This window comes from Artibeus jamaicensis, unplaced genomic scaffold, assembly GCF_021234435.1.
Source record: "Artibeus jamaicensis isolate MK-2021 breed Jamaican fruit bat unplaced genomic scaffold, CSHL_Jam_final contig_935, whole genome shotgun sequence".
Lineage (NCBI taxonomy): Eukaryota > Metazoa > Chordata > Mammalia > Chiroptera > Phyllostomidae > Artibeus > Artibeus jamaicensis.
In genome coordinates, this window is record NW_026522016.1 from 1,349,153 (window position 1) to 1,375,289 (window position 26,137).

Sequence of the window (26,137 nt, forward strand, 5' to 3'; positions counted from 1 at the left end):
ATTTTTGTACAGGTAGAATGATCCTATTTATGAAAGTATATTAAATGTTTTGGAAGATTAATAAACTCTCCATAGTGATTATCTCTTAATAAACGTCTGAATGTTTTTGTACAAAATGTAATGCGTTCATATATGTTGTAGACCATATATGGTCTGCCTGGTTTTAGGAATTGTATCTTGATCCCTTGTGGCTAAGGGCAAGGGACGACCTTTGGAATGCAAGCCACAGGAGACAAAGCTTGTCTCTGGTAGCAAATTCTGCCTCAGTTTCCTCTCTCTGCCCCCAAAGCTTGGTCAGAAGTCAATGAGGGGTAAGACCCCTCACAGTGGGGGGCAACCTAAGCCAGACTCGATCACTTGGGAGGCCTTCATGGAAGGACTCGGGGGGCTGCAACAAAGAGTGACCAATGGACTCTCGCCCCCTGGTTTTGACATAGCTCGAGTCCCCGTGTTCTCTGGGAGAAGTGCTTCCTGGCTCTAATCCTCTTAAGCCTGAAAACCTGTTGGGAGACATGCAGCTCCTTGCCTTGCTAGAATGTGTCTTGGGGAAAAATCTGGCATCACAAAGACTTCCTGATAAACTTGTGAAATCTGCTCTGCTAAGAGTGCTTTTATTCATATGTTAAGGGTTCAAGCAGGAAACCCTAAAACTCTTTTCCTGACAGACTCTGAAGCCCTAATATTTCTTTGAAATGTTATCTACTGTTTGATCCTTGCTGCCTTATATTCCCGTGTATTAGAACCCAATAAAAGGCTATGGAGCAGGGGGCTCAAAGTCTTTTTCTCCTCGGAGAAACTGGGTGCTGCTGGCCTTTGTCTCCCCTGAGAAACTGGCCACAGCTCACTTCTCTCCAAGCAGATTACATCATATCTCTGTCATATTCATTTTCATGTGTGGCACTCAGGGGGCTCGCGAAGAAGTCGCCCCCACATCTGGCGCCCAAACAGGGACCCAAACGAATTTGGGATTCACTCGTGTTCGTAGCACTTGGGGGCACTCATGAGAAAGTTGCTCCCACAAATATACAACTTAGTTTCCAGATGGGAGGGAATTTCAGGGTGAAGGGGGAAAGATTTAAAGGAACTAGTACAAAGGACATATAGACAGCAACTAAGGGGGTTAGAAATGGGAGGGAAGTGGGGAGCACGCAGGGGGGTGGGTTGGGATGGGAGTAAAACAGAAAACTGTACTTGAACAACAATTGAAATAAATTTAAAAAAAAGAAAATGACTATTACAAAGTAATGAAATACAATCATGGCTGCCTATGCTATAAAGACAGTTTTAATGCAACTAGTGAAGCTATGTTCACTTTTGTTTACATTAATGTAAATTGTCTTTTTCAAACATAGTTTCTTTCTTTTAAAAATTTTATTTATTTTAGAAAGAGGGGAAGGTAGAAAGAAAAAGAAGGAAAGAAACAGTGATGTGTGAGAGAAATGTCTATTGGGTTGCCTCTCACACAAACCTCACCCAGGGACCAGTCCTACAACCCAAGCATGTGCCCTGACCAGGAATGGAACCAAGGACCGTTGGCTTTGAGGAACAATGCTCAATCCACTAAGACATGCTGTCCAGGGCTAAACTGATACAGACCCTGGCTCATGGGGTCTGCCACATTGTGGATGTGGTACAAGACATCCACATGGACTACCAAGTCCTGTGGAGGAAAAGGGAGGGTGGCTTTGCTCTCAAGAGGAGCCAAAGGCTACCTGACAGGACTTTATTTCTTTTCTGGGCATATTACATGATGGTCATCATTTACCATGCACAGGTTCGCTTTAGGAGGTTAACTTTTACAGAAAACAAAGGAGTTGATGCCACTAATCACATCACAGAAGAAGGATTTTGCAAATGAAAAGGGAAAAGTGGTTGAACCAGTTACACTCCATACTAGGGAGTTTTAGCATGGATTTTAGGAAGTTACAATAAGCACTTGGTGTCTCAATTCAGGGTGAGGGAGTTTTAGCAAAAGCAAGTTTCAAAGCGGCTAGGTACATTACAGGTCCGATTCCCCATGGGAGGACCTGTCTGTGAGCGTGGGTCCTGTGCATCTCTGATTGGGATCTGGGTCCACGCCACGCAGGACAGTCTCCTACACTAAACAAATATAATTGCTTTATTAAAATAAGCAACCCTAAATTTTCATCTTGCAGTTTGTTTTTCTGCTAAAATTAATTCCCCTAAATATTTATACCATTGAATTTCTTCCTTTTAAATTTATATGAGGACTTTTTTCTAAATAAAGGTGGATCTTCTTATTGCAAGCTAGTGTCCTATAATTTTCTCTTTATATCTTTCCAAACATCTAACTACTCTCTGTCATGACTTAGTTGGCTATTAAAAATAACTTCAATAGCAATTATTTTTTTGTATGCTACTCATATTTTATTTTGGAAAGTCCTGTATAGCATTTTACTTTGCAAGTACTTCAAGGATTATAAAATTAAGATGGAGCAACAGTAAAACATCAATTTTGCCTCACAATTCATTTTTTAAGTTAAGAGTAAATTACTGAGTCAAACATTTAAAATATTAAGTAGGGAATTTAAATTACTCAAACTATCAGTGTCAGGTGATTAACTAATGCTCTTCAATTCTGTAATTTGATGACATTTTTATAATTTTGTTTGTTTGTAATATATTTATAGATATAGGTATGTCCACATGCATATGTATATACATTTGCCATTATATATAGCTCCCCTAATGTACGTATAGAGTACTACAGTAAGTGAAATAAGTCAGTCAGATAAAGACAACTACAGTATAATTTCACTTATATGTATGTAGAATCTAAAGAATAAAAATAAATGAACAAATAAAATTAAAACAGAATCATAGATACAGAGGACAGACTGATGGTTGTGAAAGGATTGAGGGACTGGGTGAAAAAGGTGAAGAAAATAAGTACAAACTGTTAGTTACAAAACAGTCACGGGGATGTAAAATACAGCATAGAGAATACAGTCACATTGTAATAACTATGATGCCAGAGGGGTACTGGAAATAGAAGGAGCACTTTCTGAAGTGTGTGATTGCCTCACCACTGTGCTGTACACCTGAAACAAATATAAAATAATATTAAGTATAAACTGTTATTTTTAAAAAGTCCCTGACAGGGCCATGTCTTGCTCATCTTCTAACAGTTTCATGCAGAAGCAGATAGTGAACACTCAGTAAATGTTAACTTGGAAAAGTTTACAAAATCAAAACTGTTATAAATCAAGCCACTAGTACCTTTTGTCTGAGAAAGAAAAGAAAAAAAAGAAAGGAATGGAAAGGAAAGGAGAAGGGAAAGGGAAAAGAAAAAAAGTAAAGAAAAGAGAATTAAAGTAAAAAAAAAAAGCACAGTGAATGTTTATGATTTGTGTGCCAGGCTAGCACTTTCCATGATTATCTCATTTTACCTCATTCTTTATTGAATGTAATTTATCTGTCCTTACATTATTGACATTCTAAATTCCCTAGCACATTCAACATTATGATAGCAAGGAAGGGAAATATTTTATTTTTACAGCCCTTTTACATTTCATAGTACCTTATCGAAGTTAAAAACTACCCAACTTTTGCTTTTGATGCCCCTGAGAGTGGTGATAGCTTACATCAAACAGTGAGGTATGGTATATATTTAGCCTGATTAAATGATGTGTCTCCAGGCAAAATCTGGCTACTCTCAAATATGTGATTTCCTCTCAGATTAGTTTGATTGGTAGGTGGTTTCTATAAAAAATAATTTCTATAATTTTAAATATTTGAATAAATTTAATACTCAAGTAGTTAACCTAAGAATTTATAATTTCTCTTCTAGGTAATTTGTACTGTATGAAAATAGAATGATAATCACATTCTGATCATCACAAACTATAGGAGAGGATTCTTTACTGGTATCCTAGAGTAAATAAGCTAGCCGCACATCTCAACACCTTATTTCTTCTCTTCACCCAAATCTATTGTGCCAGTATTCACTCATTCATTCATTAAAAAAAATACACATATCTATCAAGTCAATATCTCTACAAGGAGTTTTCAGAATGAATGACACTTCTATCCTGACTTCATATTCCATAGAAACGAATGCACAAGTGGATAGACCTCAGGGAATTTAACAAGAGTGTGAGTGGAAAGTATCAGGAATGAGATGGAGGTATAGTACTAATCATGTAATACTAAGGGAGTTTAGAGGACAGTTGGGTTTTAGAGGGAGAATACGAGATTTGTGTAGCAGATAGAATGTTCTTTTGGCTTTGAGAAAGAGAAGGGATTGAGAAAATGAAAAATGCAAAAAAGAGAGGGAATAAGAAGTAAAAATAGCACAGTTGTGGGGAATAAAACTATTCCTGTGAGAGTAGGGAAAGGATTCAACTTTGCTAACATTTATTCAATACTGTTATTCATAGGTACTTTACATGTTATTTTGTTTTACCTTCACAATAATGAAATAAAGTAAGCCTTATTATGGAAATTGTTATAAAACTAAAGTGAAATACAGTAGGAAAATAAAAATGCCATTTTCTCTGACACCAAAGTCATGTTGTTTTTTTTTTTTTTCCAGAAGATCACACCAATTGGCTAAAAGTAGTATAATTCAGCACACATGACTGGGTAATAGGGCTTATGACTGAAGTTAGTGACAAATAATTATGGAAAATCTTGTGTGTTATTGGAAGGAAAGCTGGAAGTGTTTGTGAGGTGTCTTTTGTGTATATCTGCATTTAGACAACCAATATTCATTAAGATCCTTTTATACATGAACAACATTCTAAGCCTTAGAGATACTCCAGTGCACAAGAAAGGCACTATCTTGGAAACAAGATATTCAAAAATATTCTGAAAACTCAGGTTTCATATATGACTAAAAGAGGGAAAATAACCTTAAACTATTCAAGATAGATTTTTATTTAACAGAAATTATATTTGTTTTTCAGATTTAAAATAGCCAACTATCACATGGTCTCTTCATCCCAGACCAGATTTATTCTAGACTCATACCTAGACTAGGAAACTACATTGTGTATCCTCAAACCTTTTTGCCCCCCATACCTCTCCCCAAAAACACAGAAAAAAAGAAATGATGTCTGCCTCAGACTTTCATTAAAATACTTATCAACTCTCCTTTGTACATTAACTTTGATTTTCTCTTCACTTTTCCTGTGCAATTGAAAAGAATAAAATTTCTCATCAAAATATGTATTTTGGCTCTGAGATTTTCAGATATAAAACAAGTTAGTTTCCATTTAGTGTAATATGCAATATTTGGATAACCTGAATTACTATGTTATGATGATATTTACATGTTTGATATGTGTCATGGTCTACTATTTCAGTAAGTACATTTTCTTCTTTGATTAGTATGTATCTACCGCCACAGGACAGCAGTGTTTTTCCTGGCTGCAAAAGTAGCACTTTTATCTCTGTTACTAAAACAACTTTTCATAAACATTTATTGTGCATCAAAGACAAAGGTACATATTTTGAGTCAGAAACAGTTACCTTGATATTTTAGCTGTTAAAGCTATTTGTGACTTGTTTCAAATTGAGAAATTTTGAATTATAACATTTAGCTCACTATTATTGAGGTAAAATAAACATCAAAAGTTAACTCTTTTAAAGTTTAAAATGATATCTAGTGATACACGTGAAAAATATATAATTCTGAGACAAATATTTCTGAAATGTTTTTTTACAATGACTAGCCATGAAACATTTAGCATTTCTCCTTTTAAGTATTTTATGTATGGAATTTCAAGGAAACTCAATGTACTTAGAGACGCATGTTGAAAAAGTATAGTAGTCTTTGCATTGACTACTCTACTAACTACAGATAACCAATTTAACATTTTTATGTAGTTTTGCCAAACAAGTTTGGCAGACAGCTTTTCACTTGATGGCAAATAAATTCATATTTAAAGAAATCAAAATGGACTATAGAATGTTTGAGAAATATCTACCCACTTTCAAGGTAGAACTGCAATCTCATAGAGCAAGGTTAATTTTGTCTTCTACAGGGTATTTGGTAATATATGGAATCATTCTTGCTCATCACAGCTGGGGAGGAAGATGCTCTTGGCATCTAGGAGGTAGAGTCTACTGCTGCTAAATATCATGCAATGCACAGGCACTTTCATCAACAAAGAATTATCAGGTCCAAAGTGTCAATAGTGCTAATGTTGAGAAACTTCGTCTTAGAAGATGGCAGGAAGTAAAACTGCCACCACTGCATAGATGCCAAGAGTAGAAAATGAGATTTCAGACACAAGGCCCCCTGCCTTGCAGAGTTACACAGCAGTAGTGCCCTATGTGACTAGCTATAGAAATTGTTTAGTATGAGAAAATAGATGTCTTCTAGTTCAGCACACTCAGGAAGGTTCACTAGGGACTGGCTTCCTTAATATCAACATATAAGACCCTTGAAAATTAGCACAAGTCATAAGAACTCACTTATCTCTATTGTTCATGAGCACTAGATATATAATCAACTCAAAAATAAATATTCCATGTCAGGGCTTTTAATTTTATAAGCAGAAATATTTCTGTTTTAACTTGTTATGCTGCTATATAACCTGTAATGTCCCTGTGACTTCTTTCCAATAATCTCGTAGTCATCCCCTGAAGCCCCAGGTGTGGTCATGCTTCAGGGCGTTTGCATGTGTTGTTTCTTGTGTTGGACCACTGTTCCACCACCTGTCTCCATGCCTCTCTCCTTTACCTCACAGAAGTCTTTGGTTACGGGGCAGCTCTTTAGTTAGCCCTTCCTGGCCACGCCATATAAAACTATACATACATGTGTTCCATATTCCAGTCCTGAATCCTTATCTCCTTTCTCTGGTTACTTTTCCCCTTTAGTGCCTATCCTAAGCATATTTTTCTTGTTGTCCAGCAATAAGAATGTAAACTTCAAGATTTCCAAGTTTTTTGTTTGTTTTGTTCTTCGATAGATTCTTATGGCCTAGAGCAGCCCCTGGCCTCTAGAAGCTATACAACCGATATTCACTAAATGGATGGATGGCCCTTTAACTTGACTGTCACTGCTTTAAAAAGTAATTCAACTGATTAAACAGAGCTAAAACTGACTGAAGCATGATTCCTTTTTGTTCTAAAATAAGAAACAAGGTCAATTATTATTATTATTGCTGATTATATAAAGTTATGTAGGTATTTACTGAATTTGTTTTTATAATGGGCTTCCCTGATTTTTCAGAAATCTTGTAAACTTTTTACATAGTCTCATGATTCATTTGAACTTCAACTACAATTTTGGAAGAAAATAATTAATTATGATTTTTACTTAACACATTGGAAACATTACCGCCTTAACCCATTTTCCCAGACATTCTAAATCAACTTGGCTTTTCTTACATAACCTCAAATTTTATTTTATTTTTTGTGTATAATTGCATACTTATCTTCAGTGGTTTTATACTGTGTACTTAGATGACTCTTTCCACACTAGTTTTCTTTATGGTTTTGCTGTGAAATTTAGTTTATTGTGCCAAAATCATTGCAAACCAGACAGAGTACTCAAATCAGTATTTCAGTTATCTCCCATTTTCCTAAAGATAATGCTGCATCTGTCTACCTTTGGCATCATCTGTATATTAAAAATAATGCATTTCCAAAAACATTCATTTGTTTCATTACATTTTTAAAAATCAAGTTTGAACTTATTTAATCTGTTCAAAAAATTCAAAACAGTACAGAGAGTTTCTATATCCCCCATACAACTCCCCTAACTCTAATATCTTACAAAACAATATCACAGTAACAGAACACAAAATTATTTTTAATTGTTGTTGAAGTACAGTTTCTGCCTTTTCACCCTACCACTCCCCACCACCCCATGTCTCCCAACCTCCCTCCCCTGTTTCTACCCCTCCCCTTGTTTTTGTCTGTGTGTCCTTTATAATCATTCCTGCAAGCACTTCACCCTTTTCTCCAATTATCCCCTTCCCTCTCCCCTCTGGTCACTGTCAGCCTGTTCTCAATTTCAGTGTCTTTGGCTATATTGTGCTTGCTTGTTTTTTTTTTGTTGTTGTTGTTTGTTAGGTTCCTGTTAATGGTGAGTGAGATCATATGGTATTTGTCTTTCACCACCTGGCTTATTTCACTTAGCATGATGCTTTCCAGTTCCATCCATACTGTTGCAAAGGGTAGAGCTCCTTCTTTCTTTCTGCTGCATAGTATTCCATCATGTAAATGTACCATAGTTTTTTGATCAATTCATTTACTGATGGGCAACTAGGTTGCTTCCAGCACTTGGCTATTGTAAATCGTGCTGCTATGTACATTGGGGTACATGTAGGTTCTTTTGGATTGGTGTTTCAGGGTTCTTAGGATATAATTTTAGCAGTGGAATTGCCAGGTCTAAAGACAGTTCCATTTTTAGTTTTCAGAGGATATCCTATACTGTTTTCCATAGTGGTTGCACCAGTCTGCAATCCCACCAACAGTGCACTAGGGTTCCCTTTTTCCTACAACCTCTTCAACACCTGTTGTTTGTTGCTTTGTTTATGATAGCCATTCTGACCTGTGTGAAGTGGTATCTCATTGTGGTTTTAATTAGCATCTCTCTGATGTCTAGTGATACTCAGCATCTTTTCATATGTCTCTGGCCCCTCTTTATGTCCTCCTTCAAGAAGTGTCTATTCAAGTTCCCTTGTCCATTTTTAATTGGTTTGCTTGCTTTCTTAGAGTGGAGTCATGTGAATTCTTTATATAATTTGGAGATCGAATTCTTTGTCTAAGGTATCATTGGCAAATATGTTTTCTTATAAGGTTGGTTCTTTTTTCATTTTAATGATCTTTTCTTTAGCTGTGCAGAGGCTTTTTATTTTGATGAGGTCCCATTTGTTTATTCTTTCCTTTATGTCCCTTGCTCTAGGGGACATACTAAAAATTTTGCTGGGTGAAATATCTGAGATTTTCCTGCCGATGTTCTCCTCTAGGACTTTAATGGTGTCATGGCTTATATTTAAGTCTTTTATCCACCTTAAATTTATTTTTGTTTATGGTGTAAATTGGTGGTTCAGTTTCTTTTTTTTTTTTTTTTTTTTTTTTTTTTTGCATATAGCTATCCAGATCTCCCAACACCATTTGTTGAAGAGGCTATTTTTGCTTCATTTTATGCTGCTGCTCCCTTTGTTGGATATTAATGGATCATAGAAACTAGGGTTTATTTCTGGGTTCTCTATTTTGTTCCATTGATCTATGTGTCTGTTCTTATGCCAGTATAAGGTTCTTTTGATTACAATGGCCTTGTAACACAGTTTAATATCAAGTATTGTTTTCCTTCCTGTTTTGCTCTTCTTTCTCAGAATTGCTGCAGATATTTGGGGTCATTTATGATTCCATATAAATTTTTGAAGTGTTTGTTCTATATCTGTGAAATATGCCATTGGTACTTTAATAGGTATTGCACTGAATCTATAAATTGCTTTGGGTAGTATGGACATTTTGATGATGTTAATTCTTTCAATCCATGAACACGGTGTTTCCATTTGTTTGTTTCTTCCTTAATTTCTTTCTTCAGTGTTGTGTAATTTTTTGAGTATAGGTCTTTTACTTCCTTGGTTAAGTTTATCCCTAAGTACTTTATTTTCCTTGTTGCTATATCAAATGGGACTTTTTACTGATTTCTGTTTCTGATATTTCATTATTGGTGTACAAAAATGCCTTTGATTTCTGAATATTGACTTTGTATCCTGTTGTTTTGCCAAGTTCACTTATTAGGTTGAGTAGTTTTTGGGTAGAGTCCATAGGATTTTCTATGTACACTATCATGCCATCTGCAAACAATGACAGTTTTGTGTTTCCTCTTTTCCAATTAGGATGCCTTTTATTCCCTTTTCTTTTCTGATTGCTGTGGCTAGGACTTCTAATACTATGTTCAATAGAAGTGGTGAAAATGAACAACCTTGTCTTGTTCTTGATCTTAGTGGGAAAGTTTTTAGTTTTTGATTATTGAATATGATGTTGGCTGTGGGTCTCTAATATATGGCCTTTATTATGTTGAGGAACGCTCCTTCTATTCCCACTTTGCTGAGTGTTTTTATCATAAATAAGTGCTGTACCTTGTCAAATGTTTTTCTATATCTATAAATGTGATCATGTGAATTTTGTCTCTGCTTTTGTTTATGTGATGTATTTGGTTTATTGATTTGTGAATATTTTACTATCCTTGCATCCCTGGAATGAAACTCACTTGGTCATGGTGCATGAACTTTTTAATGTATTGCTGGTTACAGTTTGCCAATTTTTTTCAGGATTTTAGCATTTATGTTCCTCAGTGATATTGGCCTAAAGTATTCTGCCTTTGTTGTCTCTTTATTTGGTTTTGGAATTAGGATGATGCTGGCTTCATTAAAAGACTTAGAGAGTCTTCCATCTTGGATTTTTTTTTTTTTTTTTGAATAGTCCATGAAGGATAGGGATTAGCTCTTCCTTAAATGCTTTCTAGTATTCTCCTGTGAAACCATCCAGTCCAGGGCTTTTGAGTGTTGGGAATTTTTTCTTTTTTATTATTACTGCTTCAATTTCATTAACTGTTATTGGTCTCTTCAGGCTCTCTGCTTCTTCTTTATTTTGTTTTGGAAGATTATGTTTTTCTACACATTTGGCCATTCCACTTGGGTCTTCAAATTTCTTGTCATATAGTTCTTTGTAGTAATTTCTTACAATCCTTTGCATTTCTGTGGTATCAGTTGTAACCTCTTTTTTCATTTCTTATTGTGTTTATTTTGGTCATCTCTATCTTTTTATCTTAATGAATCAGCTTAAAGCCTTGTTCATTTTGTTTATCTTTTCAAAGAACCAGCTCCTGGATTTATTGATCCTTAGAATTGTGCTTATAGTCTCTATGTCATTTAACTCTGCTCGAATCTTGGTTATTTTCCTCTTTCTACTTGCTCTAGTGGTCTTTGTTGTTATTCCTCCAGTTCTTGTAGGTATAAGGTTAGGTTGATTTTGGGGAATGCTTTTTTTTTTTTTTTTTTTTTTTTAGGTAGGCCTGTATCTCTATAAACTTCCCTCTCAGGACTGCCTTTGCTCTGTCCCATAAGTTCTGGGTTCTTGTGAGTTTAGTTTCATTTGTTTCCAGAAACCTTTTTATTTATTTCTTGATGTCATTTTTGACCCATTCATTGTGTGATAGCATACAAGTTAATCTTCATGAGATTCAGTGTTTTTTAATTTTTTTCTTGAGGTTGGTTTCTTGTTTCAATCCCCTGTGGTCAGAGAAAATGCTTGATATGATTTCAATTTTCTTGAATTTGTTGAAGCTTGTTTTGTGTCCTATCATGTGGTGTATCCTTGAAAATGTTCCATATGCATTTGAAAAGAATGTGTATTTTGCTTCTTTGGAATGAACGGCTCTATATATGTTAGTTAAGGCCATTTGATCTAGGACATTGTTCAGTGCCACAATGTCTTTGTTGATATTTGTTTAGAAGATCTATCCATTTTTGACAATGGAGTGCTAAAATACCCCTACTATAATTGTGTTCCTGTGAATATTTTTCTTGAAGTCCTCTAAGATTTTCTTTATGTATTTGGGTGCTCCTATGTTGGGTGCATATATATTTACCTTGTTTATGTCTTCTTGATGGATTCTTCCCTTGAGTATTACGAAGTGACCTTCTGGGTCTCTTTTTATGGCCCTTTTTTTTGAAATCTATTTTGTCTGATATGAGTATTACTACCCTGGCTCTTTTTTCCTGTCCATTTACTTAGAATATTTTTCCCGCCCTTCACTTTCAGTCTGTTTAGGTCTTTTGTTCTAAGGTGGGTCTCTTGTAAGCAGCATATGTGTGGATCTAGATTTCTTATCCATTCAGCTATTCTATATCTTTTGAATGGAGCATTTAATCCATTTACGTTTAAGGTTATTATCGATAGGTACTTATTCATTGCCATTTTTTCGTATGTGTATTCCTCTCTCTCTCACTGTTTTTCTTCTGTTCTTAAAGCAGTCCTTTTAGCATCTCTTTCAGAGCTGGTGTGGAGGATGTGTATTCTTTGAGGCTTCTTTTATCTGGGAAACTTCTTATTTAAGCTTCTGTTTTAATCAAGAGCCTTGCTGGATAGAGTAGTCTTGGTTGCAGGCCTTTGTTTTTTATTACTTGGGATATTCCTTGCCAATCCCTTCTGTCTTGCAGTGTTTCCATTGAGAATTCATCTAATAGCTTTATCAGGGCTCCCTTGTATGTTATTTTCTGTCTTTCCCTTGCTGCCTTTAGGACTCTGTCTTGGAATTTCCTCTTGATTGGGACTCTCTGTGTTTCCTGGATTTGTGTGACTTTTTCTGTCATCAAATTAGGAAAATTTACCATTATTACTTTTTCAAACAGGTTTTCTACCCCTTGCTATTCTTCTTTTCCTTCTGTTATCCTTATTTTATGGTTATTATTATATTTCATATTATCCTGGTGTTCACTTAACACCTCTTCATTTTTCTGAGCCTTTTACTTTTCTTGCTGTTTCTGGGTGTTTTTTTTTTTTTCCTACCTTGTTCTCCAGCTCACTGATTTGATCCTCTGTTTCATCCAGCCTGCCTGTAATTCCTTCTAGTATGTTTTTTATTTCCAAGGTTTTATTTTTCATTTCTTTCTGGCTTTTGTTTATAATTTCTATTTCTTTTTTCATACTGTTGTATTTCTCACTCAGTTCCTCATGAGTGAGAGCTACAGTTCCTTGTCTGTGAGTTCCTTTGGCATCTTTATAACCATTGTTTTGAATTCTATATCTGATAGTTTACTTCCATTTCATTTAGCTCTTTTAGTGGGAAGTCTTTCACACCTTTTAACTCCATGTTCTTTTTTTGTCTCCCCATTTTAAGTGACTCTTCTTGTTTGTTTCTGTGTTTCCTGATGTTTCACTTTGCTAGCTGTCTTTACAGGGAGAACTATGGTAGGAATTCTGTGGGGTTCAGTGGTGTGGTCTCTTTGGTCTCCTTGTCTGGACCCTCTAGGTTTGCCCTTTCTTTGTGTGGGCTCTCTTGTTGTACTTGGGTTTTTACATTTTGGTGGTTCCTTTGTCGGTGGTTTCTCCTCCAGTAGGTGTACTGATGTTCATAGCTCCCACCTAGTTTTTATGTGATCAGTTGGCAAAATGGATTAAGACAGCACGAGAGTATTTTATGAGATTTAAAGTACCAGCAAGTAGAGAAGAGATAGGATAATTTTTGGATAAGTATCATATTAACTGTGATATTTCACCCAACTAGCCACATTTTATAAAAGATGAAAGAGAGATAAGACTCCTGTTAGAAGGGAGGATAATTGTGAGCTGAATCCAGAAAACAGACTGTTTGTGCAAGGTTAGATGATGAGACATAGTGAGATTAAAGCATAGAAAGTAGTCTAGTGTAAGAGAGAATAGAGTTAACAACAACAATAATGCTCAGGATTAAAGTGAAGTTGGCTAAGATCCTGGAGGGTTGCTGTATAGTGTGTACAATTGTATGGAACAACAATTATTTACAATAGTACTGGAATAAAAACAATATGGCAAGAAATATATAATTTAGATAACCAAAATAGAAAGTACCCAGTCAAGAGCTGTGTGTTATTGGAACACAGGTTAAATAAAAGAAGGAAAATTAAAATACAATAAAGAGAGAATAAGAAAAAAACAGTCCAAAATGCAATTAAACAGAAAATAAAATGTGAAAAACTACATAAGGAAGAGGGATAAAAAATACTATTAAATGAAAGTGGGAAAAATAATGGAAAATAATAATAATATACATAAACAATAAAATGCCAGCTGTGTGGGATAGTAAGGTGACATTTGTCTCAGCTTTTCAGTTTTGGGGGTTAGCCTTATGCTTCTTTTTTCAATCTGTCTCTGGACCCTTCATAACTCCATGTCTTATTGTTCCACTTGGGGGGGGGGAGGAAAAAAAAGAGAGGAACCAAAAAGAAAAAAATAATAAGCCTGCTGCGGATTTTAAACCTGCTCAGTGAGTTCTGCTGGTCTTCCTATGCCATAGGAAGATGGGGACTGGGCTTTACTTTTCTTCCTTTCTATGGTTTTGAGAGGATGGGGACCAGGTCTGGGCCGCAATGTTCAGTTTCCCGGCCTCTGGCCCAGGTTCTCCGTGAGCTGCCAAGCTGAAATCAACTACTCAGCTGCACACAGCACGAGACAAACTGGGTGGCAGAGTTCCACACTTGGCCACTCAATCTCTGGGAGTGCACAGCTGAAATCACCCTCAGGGCAAGCCAACCACTTCTGAGAGTTCCTTAGGAAGCAGCTGCCCACCATTCTCAACACGTGCCCAGCTTTCCACACAGCCCATCTTTCCAAACAGTCTGGAGACTATCCGAGTCATTGTCCAACATAGCCCAACTTCTCCCTTCTCCAGGTGGTGTTGGGCACCCCAATTTCTGTGGTGCCAATATCCGCAGTCCCAGTAGATGTGTACCACATCTGTGTGTCTCCCACTTTGTCTCTCTTCCTCCCAGTAACTTCTAGCACCCAGGTCCCTCCTGGTGTTGGGCTACCCTCCCTGCTCTAGTAGGGGAGGGAGCTGGTGATCTAACTTTCCTCTCCATATTCTGTAGCAGGTGCTGAGCCAGGGGCACAGCAGCCCTGGTCCCCTCGTGGATCCCAGGGAACTTACTGTCCTGGGGCAATCTCCTCACTGTGTGTTTTTCAATGTCCTCTGCAATTTTGGCCTGCAAACTTCATATAAGCGGAGATTCTGTTGGCTATTCACTCTGTTCCTCAGACAATGGGCTAGGTGTTCCAGCAGGGCGCAGGGAGAGCTGGGCTCTCTCCCACCTACCTTGCCACCATCTTCTGTCAACCATGCTCTTTATACAGACTCCTAAAGTATCTTGATATACTACTACTATTAAGTCTTTTCTTAAATTTTACCAATTTCTTCATAATTAATTTAATAGTTATATCTTCTCATTCTCATATCCTGAAAATGATTACAGTGACCCAGTTTTTCCTTACATTTGATTTTAATATTTGACTTTTCTTTATATACCCATTTGTTGAATCACTATATTGTTAGCTATCACATATATTTTGATAAGGAAATAAAGCTATAGTTTATTGAGAATAATAGTTTTTGACTATAAAGTTGGTATAACATCCTTTCCCTCAGTGACCTTAGTTACCTAATTCCAATCACTTCCCCTCTTCTAGGTCCCTCTCTTTTCTAATGAATCATTGCTTATGTTAACTCTCTTTGACTCTTGCTACTGTTTATTATTTTTCTTTTACAGTTCTGGAGATAATAAATGTGGGCCCTTGTGAATCACTTTACTTTTCTGGAGCTTCATTTCATTAGTTGTTGACATTAGATTATATGAGTCTTTAGCTTTTTTGTCTCTAAAATACTGATTTTTAAAAAGATTTTAGTTATTTATTTTTAGAGAGAGAGAGAAGGAGAGAAACATTGATATGTAAGAGATTCATTACATATTTCCTGACTGGGAATTGAACCAACACCATTTTGCTCTGTGGCGCAAAGATCAGCCAACTTAGCCACGCTGATTTGAGCTAAAATGCTGACTTTATGACTAGATTTCTGTCCAGTTTTATTATTATATCTTTCTGTGGCTTACTGCTTTAGTTTCGTAAAGCTATCTGAGAACAAAGAAGGGCTGTGGCTGTGCATTTTCTTTCATCTTTATACAAGGGTTTTTTGAGATCAATTATTATATTAACAGCTTAACTTGCTTTATTATATTAACATATTACCCATATATACATTTTCATATTCTTTTTCTCTCTGGTTAGTAATGTGAGTCTGAAACAAGTATCCCTTTCTTTTATTTAAGGTAGAATACTAAGGTAAGTTTTAGCAGGGCGTCTACATGGTAACACATTTGTTCTTTGTGGTAATGATAAAACAATGAAGATTATGGCCTCTTGCTTTCAAGCTCAACTTGAAATGTATGATCTTGTATTTCACTAAACATGATGCTTAAGCAAAGTGTGTGTAATCTTGTTTAAAAACTTCAGTGAAAATTATCAATTGAAGTGATGTAACTGTTTGAGTGTTTAAATGATCAAGTGCAAAAAAAGAAACATTAAAATATAACAAAACGTGATTTCCAATAGAGTTGTCTTTTCATCTAATATGAAAGAGATTGAGTAATTTTGTATTAAAGCAATAAGTTCTGAAGTATTTTTATTTTAATAAATTCTAACCTACTTCATATGACTAAAGGAAATATGCAAGAATAGCTGTGATATTTTGCCTTCAGAAGTGTAAACAGTTTTTGCTCTGTTTTCTCTCAGTAAATAGGCAGCACTGGTTAGTTAAAGGGCATTAATGGAAATTACTTTCTATTTTCCCAGTCACAATGAGGACTCACATTTTGTATTTTTTCATGGGATCGTTAGTCAGATTGTTATATCCACCAGATGCGAGAATAACTTTCGAAGACCTTTCAGGGTCTTGATCTTATTTTATTGGCCAAGCTTAGCCTGCGCAGGGGCGAACTCTCGGAGTGTCCTGAGACACGGCGCCCAGAGGGCTGCAGACGAGAGTTGCACCAAGCGCTTACAGCTAAGTCCTTATATAGGGGTGAGCAAGCAAGCGTTGAACAGAAGCAGACATGGCAGTTAGCTATTTGCTGACAGAGACCACGCTCGGGAACAGGGTGGGGTTTCAAAATTCAAAACTAAACATTACAGTCTGCCTATCTTGCTCTAAGTAGGGCACTCACATACTGCAGGATGTCTGCTCAGCCTTTGTTTGCATGCTGTTCCTTGTTCCTGTTTTGCTGTGGTCAGGCTATGTTCTCAATTTCCCAGATCTCAACAAGATGTGATGACAAGTGGAGACAGAGGGAGGCTCAGGAAAACAAAGCATATTGTATTCATAGGTCCTAGAAAAGGAAGGCACAGCACATCTCACAGGACCATGAGGGAAAGGCACCAGGTTGGTCAGAAAGCAAAAGACTATGTGAAGGGAAAGCATTAGACCATGGTTTTTATTAAGGTTTCTGAGGAAAAAGCGAGACAGGACAGGATAAACAGGTTAGGTTTGGCTAGTTTGAATAATTCCATTATTTTTTAAACTATGGGGATGTTCACAAGTTTTCTTGTACCTGACTCTCGGATGATTAATACAGAGAAATATTGCTTTCTCTAGTCCTCTGGGGTGTAAGGGCTAGAGAGAAGCGGTAAGACTCTTAACTGGTTAGTTTGCAAATCAAAGCCATGTTCTCTCCTTGGCTGGATCCTTTGTTATCCTGAAGAATTGATTATTTCTAAGAAGGGAAGTCTCCCCGCCCATCACACCTGAAGCAAAGTGGTTTTTTAAGATGTCAATACACCATAATATACAGAAAATAAAAACATTAAAAATATCTTCAATGTGATTCTGATTTATGGCAAAGCTTTAGAGTGGAGTATTGTAAAATGAGCTCTATAGTCATTGCATATTTGTGGGAGATTTCTTAAATTGGAAGCTACTCTGCCCTCCATAGTATATACCTTGCATTGTTCACCTGAAAAGAATAAGTATGAAGTATATTTCTTCCTTTCAGAACATTCAACAAAATCATTTTCAGGTTAAAGAAGGGGTGATGGTATGTTAGTCAGGGTTCCCCAGAAAAACAGAACCTGTAGGATTCGTGCATAGAGAGAGAGCAAGGCAGAGATATATTTTAAAGAATTATCTTAGATAATAGTGGAGGGTGGTAAGTCCAAAATCTACAGGGTAGGTCAGCTGCTGGTAGATCCAGGGAAGTGCTGATATTGCAGCTAGAATTTAAAGACAGTTTAAAGCCAAATTACTTCTTCCAAAGGAAAACTCATTTTGTCTGAAAGCCTTCAAGTGATTGAAGAGTCATCTGCTTTATTCAAAGCAGTGGAGTCATCATGGAGAGTCATCTGCTTTATTCAGCGTGCACTGATTTATATGTCAATATCATCTAAAAAATACCTTCCTAGCCATATCTAGACTGATGCTTATACAAATATTTGTGTGCTGTAGCCCAGCCAAATTAACTCACAAAACTAACCATTACACGTGACTCACTGAACAATATGATTTAAGGTGTGGTAGTATAAATCTAGCGAGTCACATCCAGAACAATATTCTGGAACCCAGAAAGGACTATAATTTGAGGTCATAGTTGTACACTTATCTGTGTGTTCTATATAGCATTATTTGTTAAAGATTATCAAATTAGAACTTTTTGGGAGCTTTCCTGGGGAGGCAAATCTCCATGGATCCCTTACATGGAGATTTCTGCATATCTTAAAGTGAGGCACTTATTGCCTTTTATTCTGAAGTATGATCACAGAATGTTAGTACAGGAAAGAGCCTTGGAAGAAGAGTTGGAGTATCCCTCCAGTGCAGAGGGCAGGCCTTCTTATTGCCCCTTATGGAAGATTGGGGCTTCCTAAGATCATGATTCCTTCACTTCATGAAGGCATCCACATGGACCTAACTCAGTCACTTCCCTGGGACTTTGAAATAAGGGAACTGACACCAATCTGCTGATAACTATTCTTGCTGTGTCATGAGTGATAAGATCCTTTATATCTCACCTGCAAGTCTTGAATCGTCTGTCATCATCCATGAAACCATAATGAGCTAAATTGACTTGAAAGTAAGGTTAAATCTCAGTTCTTAACAGTGCTTGAAAACTCTCATTTTGATCATCACTTTACATCAATTTATTGGTGACTACAATGCATACTGTGGTACTCCCTTTACTCTTACATATGCTCATCACTGCATCAAAGAAGAAATATTTCAATTTCATAGACAATCTATATTACCTTCCTCCCAAATCAAAATTGACAATATGCCAGGGACAGATACTATAGAATACTAGTCTGATCAAAGACTTCCATAACCTCATGGGATCAAAAATTCAGCAAGCAAATGTTACTGTCACAGGGCTAAGTTAATTAAATCAGCTTAATTTACTTAGACCGGATGCTTATGAGTTGAGAACTATGAGTATGAGGCAAGGAAGTTGTCCAAGTGCTGACTCTGAGGCAAGGACCACACCCCTGGCTCTTGGCGTATCTACGTAGAAGCTGCACACCCAGTTATTTAAGGCATGTGTCTGTACCTTGCACTCATGAAGACACTTTTGTGATTCTTCCTTCCAATTCATAAAAATAATCTTCATGCTAAGGATAGAATGACTTGAATACATTAGAGAAGTACAGGCATTGCATTTTTATTATGACAATTAATTTCCAATTAATTCCTTATTGTGTTAAACAAATTCTTTTGTAAAGCATTAAGATTTATGGATTACTCTGGATATACAGCTTATATGCCTTAACACAACTAAGACCACTGCTCCCACCCTCAACCTTTTTGTTTAGTTTTTTAAAATCTTGGACCCATTTTTAAAAGTAGAAAATTTTATTTGTAATATATACAACTTTAATTCTTGCCCTCACCGATATGGCTTAGTTGGTTAAAGTATCATACTCTAAACTGAAAGGTCACGGGTTTGAATCCCAGTGCAGGTATTTGTCTGCATGTTGTGGGTTCCTATTGGTGTCTCTCTCCCTCTCCACCCCTGTCTCTAAAATGGATAATCATTTCTTTGGGGGAGGATTAAAATAAAATAAAAACTAAACTTGAATTCTCTTTTTTTCTATAAATGTGTGGTATTTAAAAGTCAGACTGACCAATAATAATGTTCTAGTTTTAAAAATAGGTTTTTCTTCACACTTTTTAAAAATACTTATTTTATCTAATCTAAGGTATTAAATTAATTTAAATTACTTTTATGTCTTATTTATTTGTTTTGTCTTTAAATAAATAAATTATCCCTGGCTGGATAGCTCAATTGGTTGCAGCATTGTCCAAATATACCCTGGTCAGGGTACATGCAAGAATTAACCAATGAATGCATAAATAAGTGGAAGGACAATGGGTTTGCTCACTCTCTAAAATCAATAAATTAAAATAAATCATATATATTTATTTTGTCTTTAAATACATTATGTTTATTTGTTTTAAATAATTATCCCTTTTAATTTACATAAATTTTATTATAATTCCTTATTTATCCTTATTTCCTTACTAGTAGGCATCAGTTGTAGGAAATAACCTTGATGCTTTAGAGAATTCTTTTTTTTTAACTTTTTATTGATTATACCATTACAGTTGTTCTATTCCCCCCATTCATTCCCCTCCACCCTGCACACCCCTCCCCCACCATTTCCCCTTTAGTTCATGAACACGTGTCTCAAATTCTTTAGATTCTGTATTTCCTCTACTATTCTTACCTTCCCCCCTATCTATTCTCTATCTACTGTCTATGCTACGTATTTTCTGTACCTTCTCCCCCCTTCTCCTTCTCCCACTCCCCTGTTGCTAACCCTCCATGTGATCTCCATTTCTAAGGTTCCGCTCCTGATCTAGCTGTCCTCTTAGTTTGCTTTTGTTTTAGGTGTGGTTCTTAATAACTGTAAGTTTGCTGTCCTTTCACTGTTCATCTTTTTTATCTTCCTTTTCTTAGATAAGTCCCTTTAACATTTCATATAATAAGGGCTTGGTGATGATGAACTCCTTGAATTTACTCTTATCTGAGAAGCACTTTATCTGTCCTTCCATTCTAAGTGAAAACTTTGCTGGATAGAGCAATCTTGGTTGTAGGTCTTTGGTTTTTATGACTTGGAATACCTCTTTCCAGCCCCTTCTTGCCTGTAAGGTCTCTTTTCAGAAATCTGCTGACAGTCTGATGGGAACTCCTTTGTAGGTGACTGTCCCCTTAGCTCTTGCTGCTTCTAGGATCCTCTCCTTCATTTTAATCTTGGGTAATGTAATGATGATGTACCTTGGTGTGTTTCTTCTTGGGTCCAACTTCTTTGGGACTCTCTGAGCTTCCTGGATTTCCTGGAAGTCTATTTTCTCTGCCAGAATGGGGAAGTTCTCTTTTATTATTTGTTCAAATAAGGTTTCCACTCGTGAATCTTCCCCTTCTGGTACCCCTATAATTCGAATGTTGGAACATTTAAAGATGTCCTGGAGGTTCCTAAGCCTCTCCTCATTTTTTTGAATTCTTGTTTCTCCATTCTTTTCTGTTTGATCATTTTTTTCTTCCTTCTGGTCCACTCCATTGATTTGAGTCCCAATCTCCTTTCCATTACTATCGGTTTCCTTTGCATTATCATTCATTTAAATTAGTTTAGCTTTCATATGTTTCTCTAATTTGTGACTAAAATCAACCAGTTCTGTAAGGATCCTGATAACCAGTGTTTTGAACTGTGCATCTGAAAGTTTGGCTCTTTCATCACTTAGATTTATCGGCTCTGGGGCTCTGAGTTGTTCTTGAGCCATTTTTGGTCTGTTCGCACCCTTAAGTAAGAGGAGGGAAGCCTTAGTTGTTTACCAGGGCGGGGCCACCCAGGTCGCTGGTTTGTGACGCTGTGTTTGGGGGCGTGGTCAGAGAGGGAGCAATGGTGGCCCTCTCCGCTAGCCCAGTCCCTCCCATCTCACCACTCGCCTCGGCCTGTTTATCCGATTGGAATTGTGGGAGTCTGCTGCCCTGCGCCTTGCGGTCTCAATGCTCGCCTCTTCACTGGTTTATCTGCACGCAGGTGCGTGACCTACAGCAGACAGCTAGCCGCGCCTCTTCCCTGTGTCCGCCCGTAGCTAGCCCAAGATCCCGCCTTCGGTTGCTTGAGCACCACCAGGTCAGGAATCTTTTTGGTCAACCTGCTCCGCTGCTGGCTTCGCCCCTCTTACCAGTTTAGCTGAGCATTTCGTTTTTTTTGGACTCCGTATTGTCGATTTTCTGCATGGTTTGGTTATGTTTATTGTTGTTAAAAATAGTTGTTCTTAGATTTGGTTGTGCACGGAAGCAAAATATTTCCACCTACACCTCCATCTTGGCAGAAGTCCGAGAATTCTTCACTTAAGTAAAAAGTCTAGCTTCTGATGAGATGTACACTTTTTAACTTACATTTATATATTATATTCATTTATAAAAGTTATTTTTATAGAGCAATGCTTACAAAATTAAGCTTTTACTGATTTAAAAAGAAATATGTTAATGTTAAATATTTACAGAGTGCATGAAAAAGTAATTTTTTAACATGAAATATTGAATGTCTCATTTTTTTCACTTGGAATGCAACATAAACACATAATCTAAAAAATTACAAGAAACTAGTATCTACTGCAATTTTCTATTAAAAAATAGAAGTACAAACATGTTGCATTCTTGTCTATTGATAAATGAAATGGGTATTTTGTGAAACCTAAAGGAGATTTTGACCAGATTCAAAAAACATTCATACTCTTGTATGAAAGACACAGGGATGAGGACTGGGTGGGGGGGAAGATGGGAGCATGGGGCAGGGGGGTGGGCTGGGATGGGAGAAATAGACAAAAAACTGTACTTGAAAAATAACTAAATAAAATAAAAAAAATAAATTAAAAAAAGATTTTTTAAATAAATTACTGTCACTTATGTAAAAAAAACATTCATACTCTTTATTTACTCATAGTTATGTAAAAATAATAACAATAAGTAGTAAATGTTGATTTTCAAATGTAGAATGCTTGAACTTTCCCCAAAGTTATCAAACACATTCCTTGCTTTTTTTTTTTTTTTGAATAGTCATGTGTTTTCTTGGGCTAGTAATTAGTATTTCTGTTGATCACCAATGTTTTCTGAAATCGGAGTGCCATAAAACTTTGTATGTCCTGATTACCTTTTTGAAGGATGTTGGTCATTTTATAATAATTTCAGGTGGCCCCCAACCAAACTTTCTTGAATGAAAAATCAAATGTACACAAAACCAATGCTCTATATATCTTAGCAGTCCATCTAAGTTAAAAGTTAATTAAAGGCAGATGCTACAAGATATGCAGGCAGACCACTTCCCTTATCAATGTATAATTTATTGAGGAAAGAATTCATTGAGTGTTTAGGCTTCTCCTACAAGTATTAGATACAAGAAAGAAAAATTTTCCAGGCCCTGTTAATAACTGCCTGAAATGATTCCCAATTTCCACATAGATTCTTTTGTAAGTTTCTTAAAATTTGTATTCAGTTTCATTCTTCCCAGAATAAATAAAAACAAGCAAAACAAACATAAAATTAGCAACATTAAAAAGAAAACTCTAGGCTAATTATTTCATTGCTATCTTAATGGACTAGATAGGAGATAAACAGAAGGTTATTATAATTATGATACTCTGTAAATAATATTAATAGCAGCATTTAAATATATTTACTATGTGCCAACCACTATTTTAAGAATTTTACATATGTTAATTTATTTAATCCTTAAAACAATGTTATAATTTTTGGAATGTAGAATACTTGAACTCTATCCAAAGGCAGTAAAGAAATATACTCTAGCGAATATCTCTTTATTAAACACCTTTTTTGCATTTGAGTAGTCATGTATATCCTTGGTGAGTAAGGAAACATTGCACCCATTTTAAAGATCAGGAAATTGAAGACAGAAAGGCTAAGAAATTTGTTCTGTTAAAGAAATAGTATAGTGAGTGGCAGAGCCTGGGCAGTATGATACCAGACCCTGGATCCTAACTACTACATTCTACTTTCTCTAATTCAATGTCATTCCACTTTTACTGTTTATTCACAACTGGCTCTGCATATACAATTTCTAGTTAAAGTTGGTCACTGGTCAAAAATAAAAGAAATATTATTAAAAGATTATTTTAAAAGAAAAAACATAATGTATATTTCTATTAAGTAGCACTCATAAGGGAAAGATTCAGGATTTATATTCAGTTTTACTTTTACTTGATACATTAATAAAAACCAACATGGAGAATTTACAGTATTGCAGTCAGTATGCTGGCTATTTTACATGCAATAACTAATTTACCCTTTGTTATCACACTATGGAGCAGGTGTTATTATCCTCACTTCGCAAGTGGAGAAATTAAAGATCAATGTAATGTGACTGAGTTGCTTACCTAAATGTCAGAAACAAAATTTCAATCCAGATAATCTTGCAACTGCTTAATATAAAAAAAAAGTAAAATGTTTTAAGCCACATGTCAAAAGGAGAAATTTTAAAAATAAGAAGGTTATTGAGGAAGGAAATTTTCATGCTGCAGTAGAATTCAAATATAATACAACTTTTGAAAATCAACTAACAAAATAAAAGTCAGGTACTGTCTATAACAAGTAGAAAAGAGCATACTACTATTGTATTCTCCATTATGCCAGAGCAGGAAAGTGCTCATAAAATTAAGCATCAATAAAATAAAGAGAAAATTAAACTTTTTAAAAAAGCATAGGCCAATTAACCTGTGAAAATTACTCATATTGGATGGTAATGAAGCAGATAGCTTAGTGAAATTGAGAATATATCTGATTCACTATAATGGGATTTTCAGTTAGATCAAATCACATGTTGTATTAGTCATTTTGAGTCAGCACACATACTGATTAGAAAAAAAGGTTACCAAAGCAAATCTTTTCCCCAGGTCAGAAGGTCAGAAGAACATGATAATAGCAAATATGTATGGTGTCTGTATGTGAGGAAATGCCATGTAGCTCCGCAGTAGGGTCTCTAACTGCCTCCAATGCACAGCTCTGTCTCTAATGCACTATTACCTCTTGATTTGCCCAGTAAGTTCCAGTTCTCTACCTCCTTGAGAACTAGAAAAAAGAGGCTCCCTTGGTTTTGAGAGAAGAAAAGGAGTTGACAGTAATTTCTCGTGCAATAAAGGAATGGAACCATCATTACGCTGTTGTGGACAGGTTGGAGAGTAGTTTATAAAGTGGGAAACATGAGGGCAGTGCTCCTCCCCATAGGAGCACAGCGGTTTTAAAGGTCTTTCCATTGAGGATTATGTGACCTGGACTTTGATATCCATTCTACCACCTCTTGTGTGATAATAGACTATAAACCTTCACTTTAAAGTTTTCCCTTCTCTAAAGTGATTGAATTAGACTAACTCCTAGATTATATATTTGTAATATCCCCTTGAATTATTACTCCCTATATCTTATAGAAGCCTGCAATTGTGCCCATTTAAAACAAGCCTAGGATATACAGACATGTTTCAGTGCTCTTTGCAATTCATTGTTCATACATTTTCGTGATGAGAGCCTACTCAGGGCTTTCAAAGGCTTGCATCTGCTGAACCTGCATATTTCTTGGCAAGAGGACATTCATGTTCTTTTGATTGCTCAAATTAAATATTGCAAGTTTTAACACACTTTCAGAACATATTACTTGTTCACATTACTTGATTTTTTTTCTGAAAAGTCTATATCAGTCTTTTTGTTCTGAGAACTCATCTTTCACCTTTTGCTCTTATCACTTATATTTTATTTATTTCCTGAAATTTACTGTTTCAAATAAAATATATTGAAAGAGGGTCTGTCATTCACATAAAATGGCATTCAGAGTAAAATTGAAAACTATTCTCTGGGACAATAATACTTGCAAAAAATCTCACTATAAAGAATTATTTTCTTTTTGAATTAAACTTTTTATTAAGTAGAACATAAGCCATTGACAATACTGAAAATTGAGTTCTTCTCTTTTTATTGCTTTTACAGATCTGGATAATGTGGAGGGTATTGCCGTGGACTGGATTGGAAATAACCTTTACTGGACAAACGATGGCTATAGAAAAACCATTAATGTGGCCAGGCTAGAAAAGGCTTCTCAGAGCCGGAAGACTCTCTTAGAGGGAGAAATGTCCCATCCCAGAGGCATTGTGGTGGATCCTGTTAATGGGTATGAAATATTCTATCAGCTGTATGTAAGAAAAATATATTACATTTATTTTTTACATATTTCGGGTAAACGTTTTATTTAAATTCATGTGTGAATACACACTTGAGTGGTCTGATTGGAAAAATTTACTTATTTAGTGATTTTTCTCTTCCAGAGAATATGCTAAATAAACATGTCAAAATACATTGAACTGAAATAAATAAATTATCTGTATAAAGAATATATTTGCTTGATGTATTCAGACAAGCCCCATAATTCTCCATTTTAGACAGCCTGACACCAAGATAAATAATCAATTAAATAAGAGAACCAATCAATTTAACTTTTTAAAGGCTATTGAAATTTAATGTATTCAAAAGAAACCAAAGCAAATATTACACATTCGCTTTGTAATATGAAATACATAAAATTCACATATTACACATATGTGAATTTGTAATAAAGTGGAACC

General features: G+C 35.8%; 1 protein-coding gene across 1 annotated transcript in view; it reads left to right on the plus strand.

Annotated features, from left to right (window-relative positions):
* LRP1B (LDL receptor related protein 1B) overlaps positions 1-26,137 on the plus strand; it is a 1,762,610-nt gene that overhangs the window by 1,035,336 nt on the left and 701,137 nt on the right. Inside the window, exon 12 of the mRNA XM_053655128.1 lies at positions 25,506-25,686. Within this exon, the coding sequence (XP_053511103.1) occupies positions 25,506-25,686 (181 nt within the window). The remainder of the gene's footprint in view (positions 1-25,505; positions 25,687-26,137) is intronic.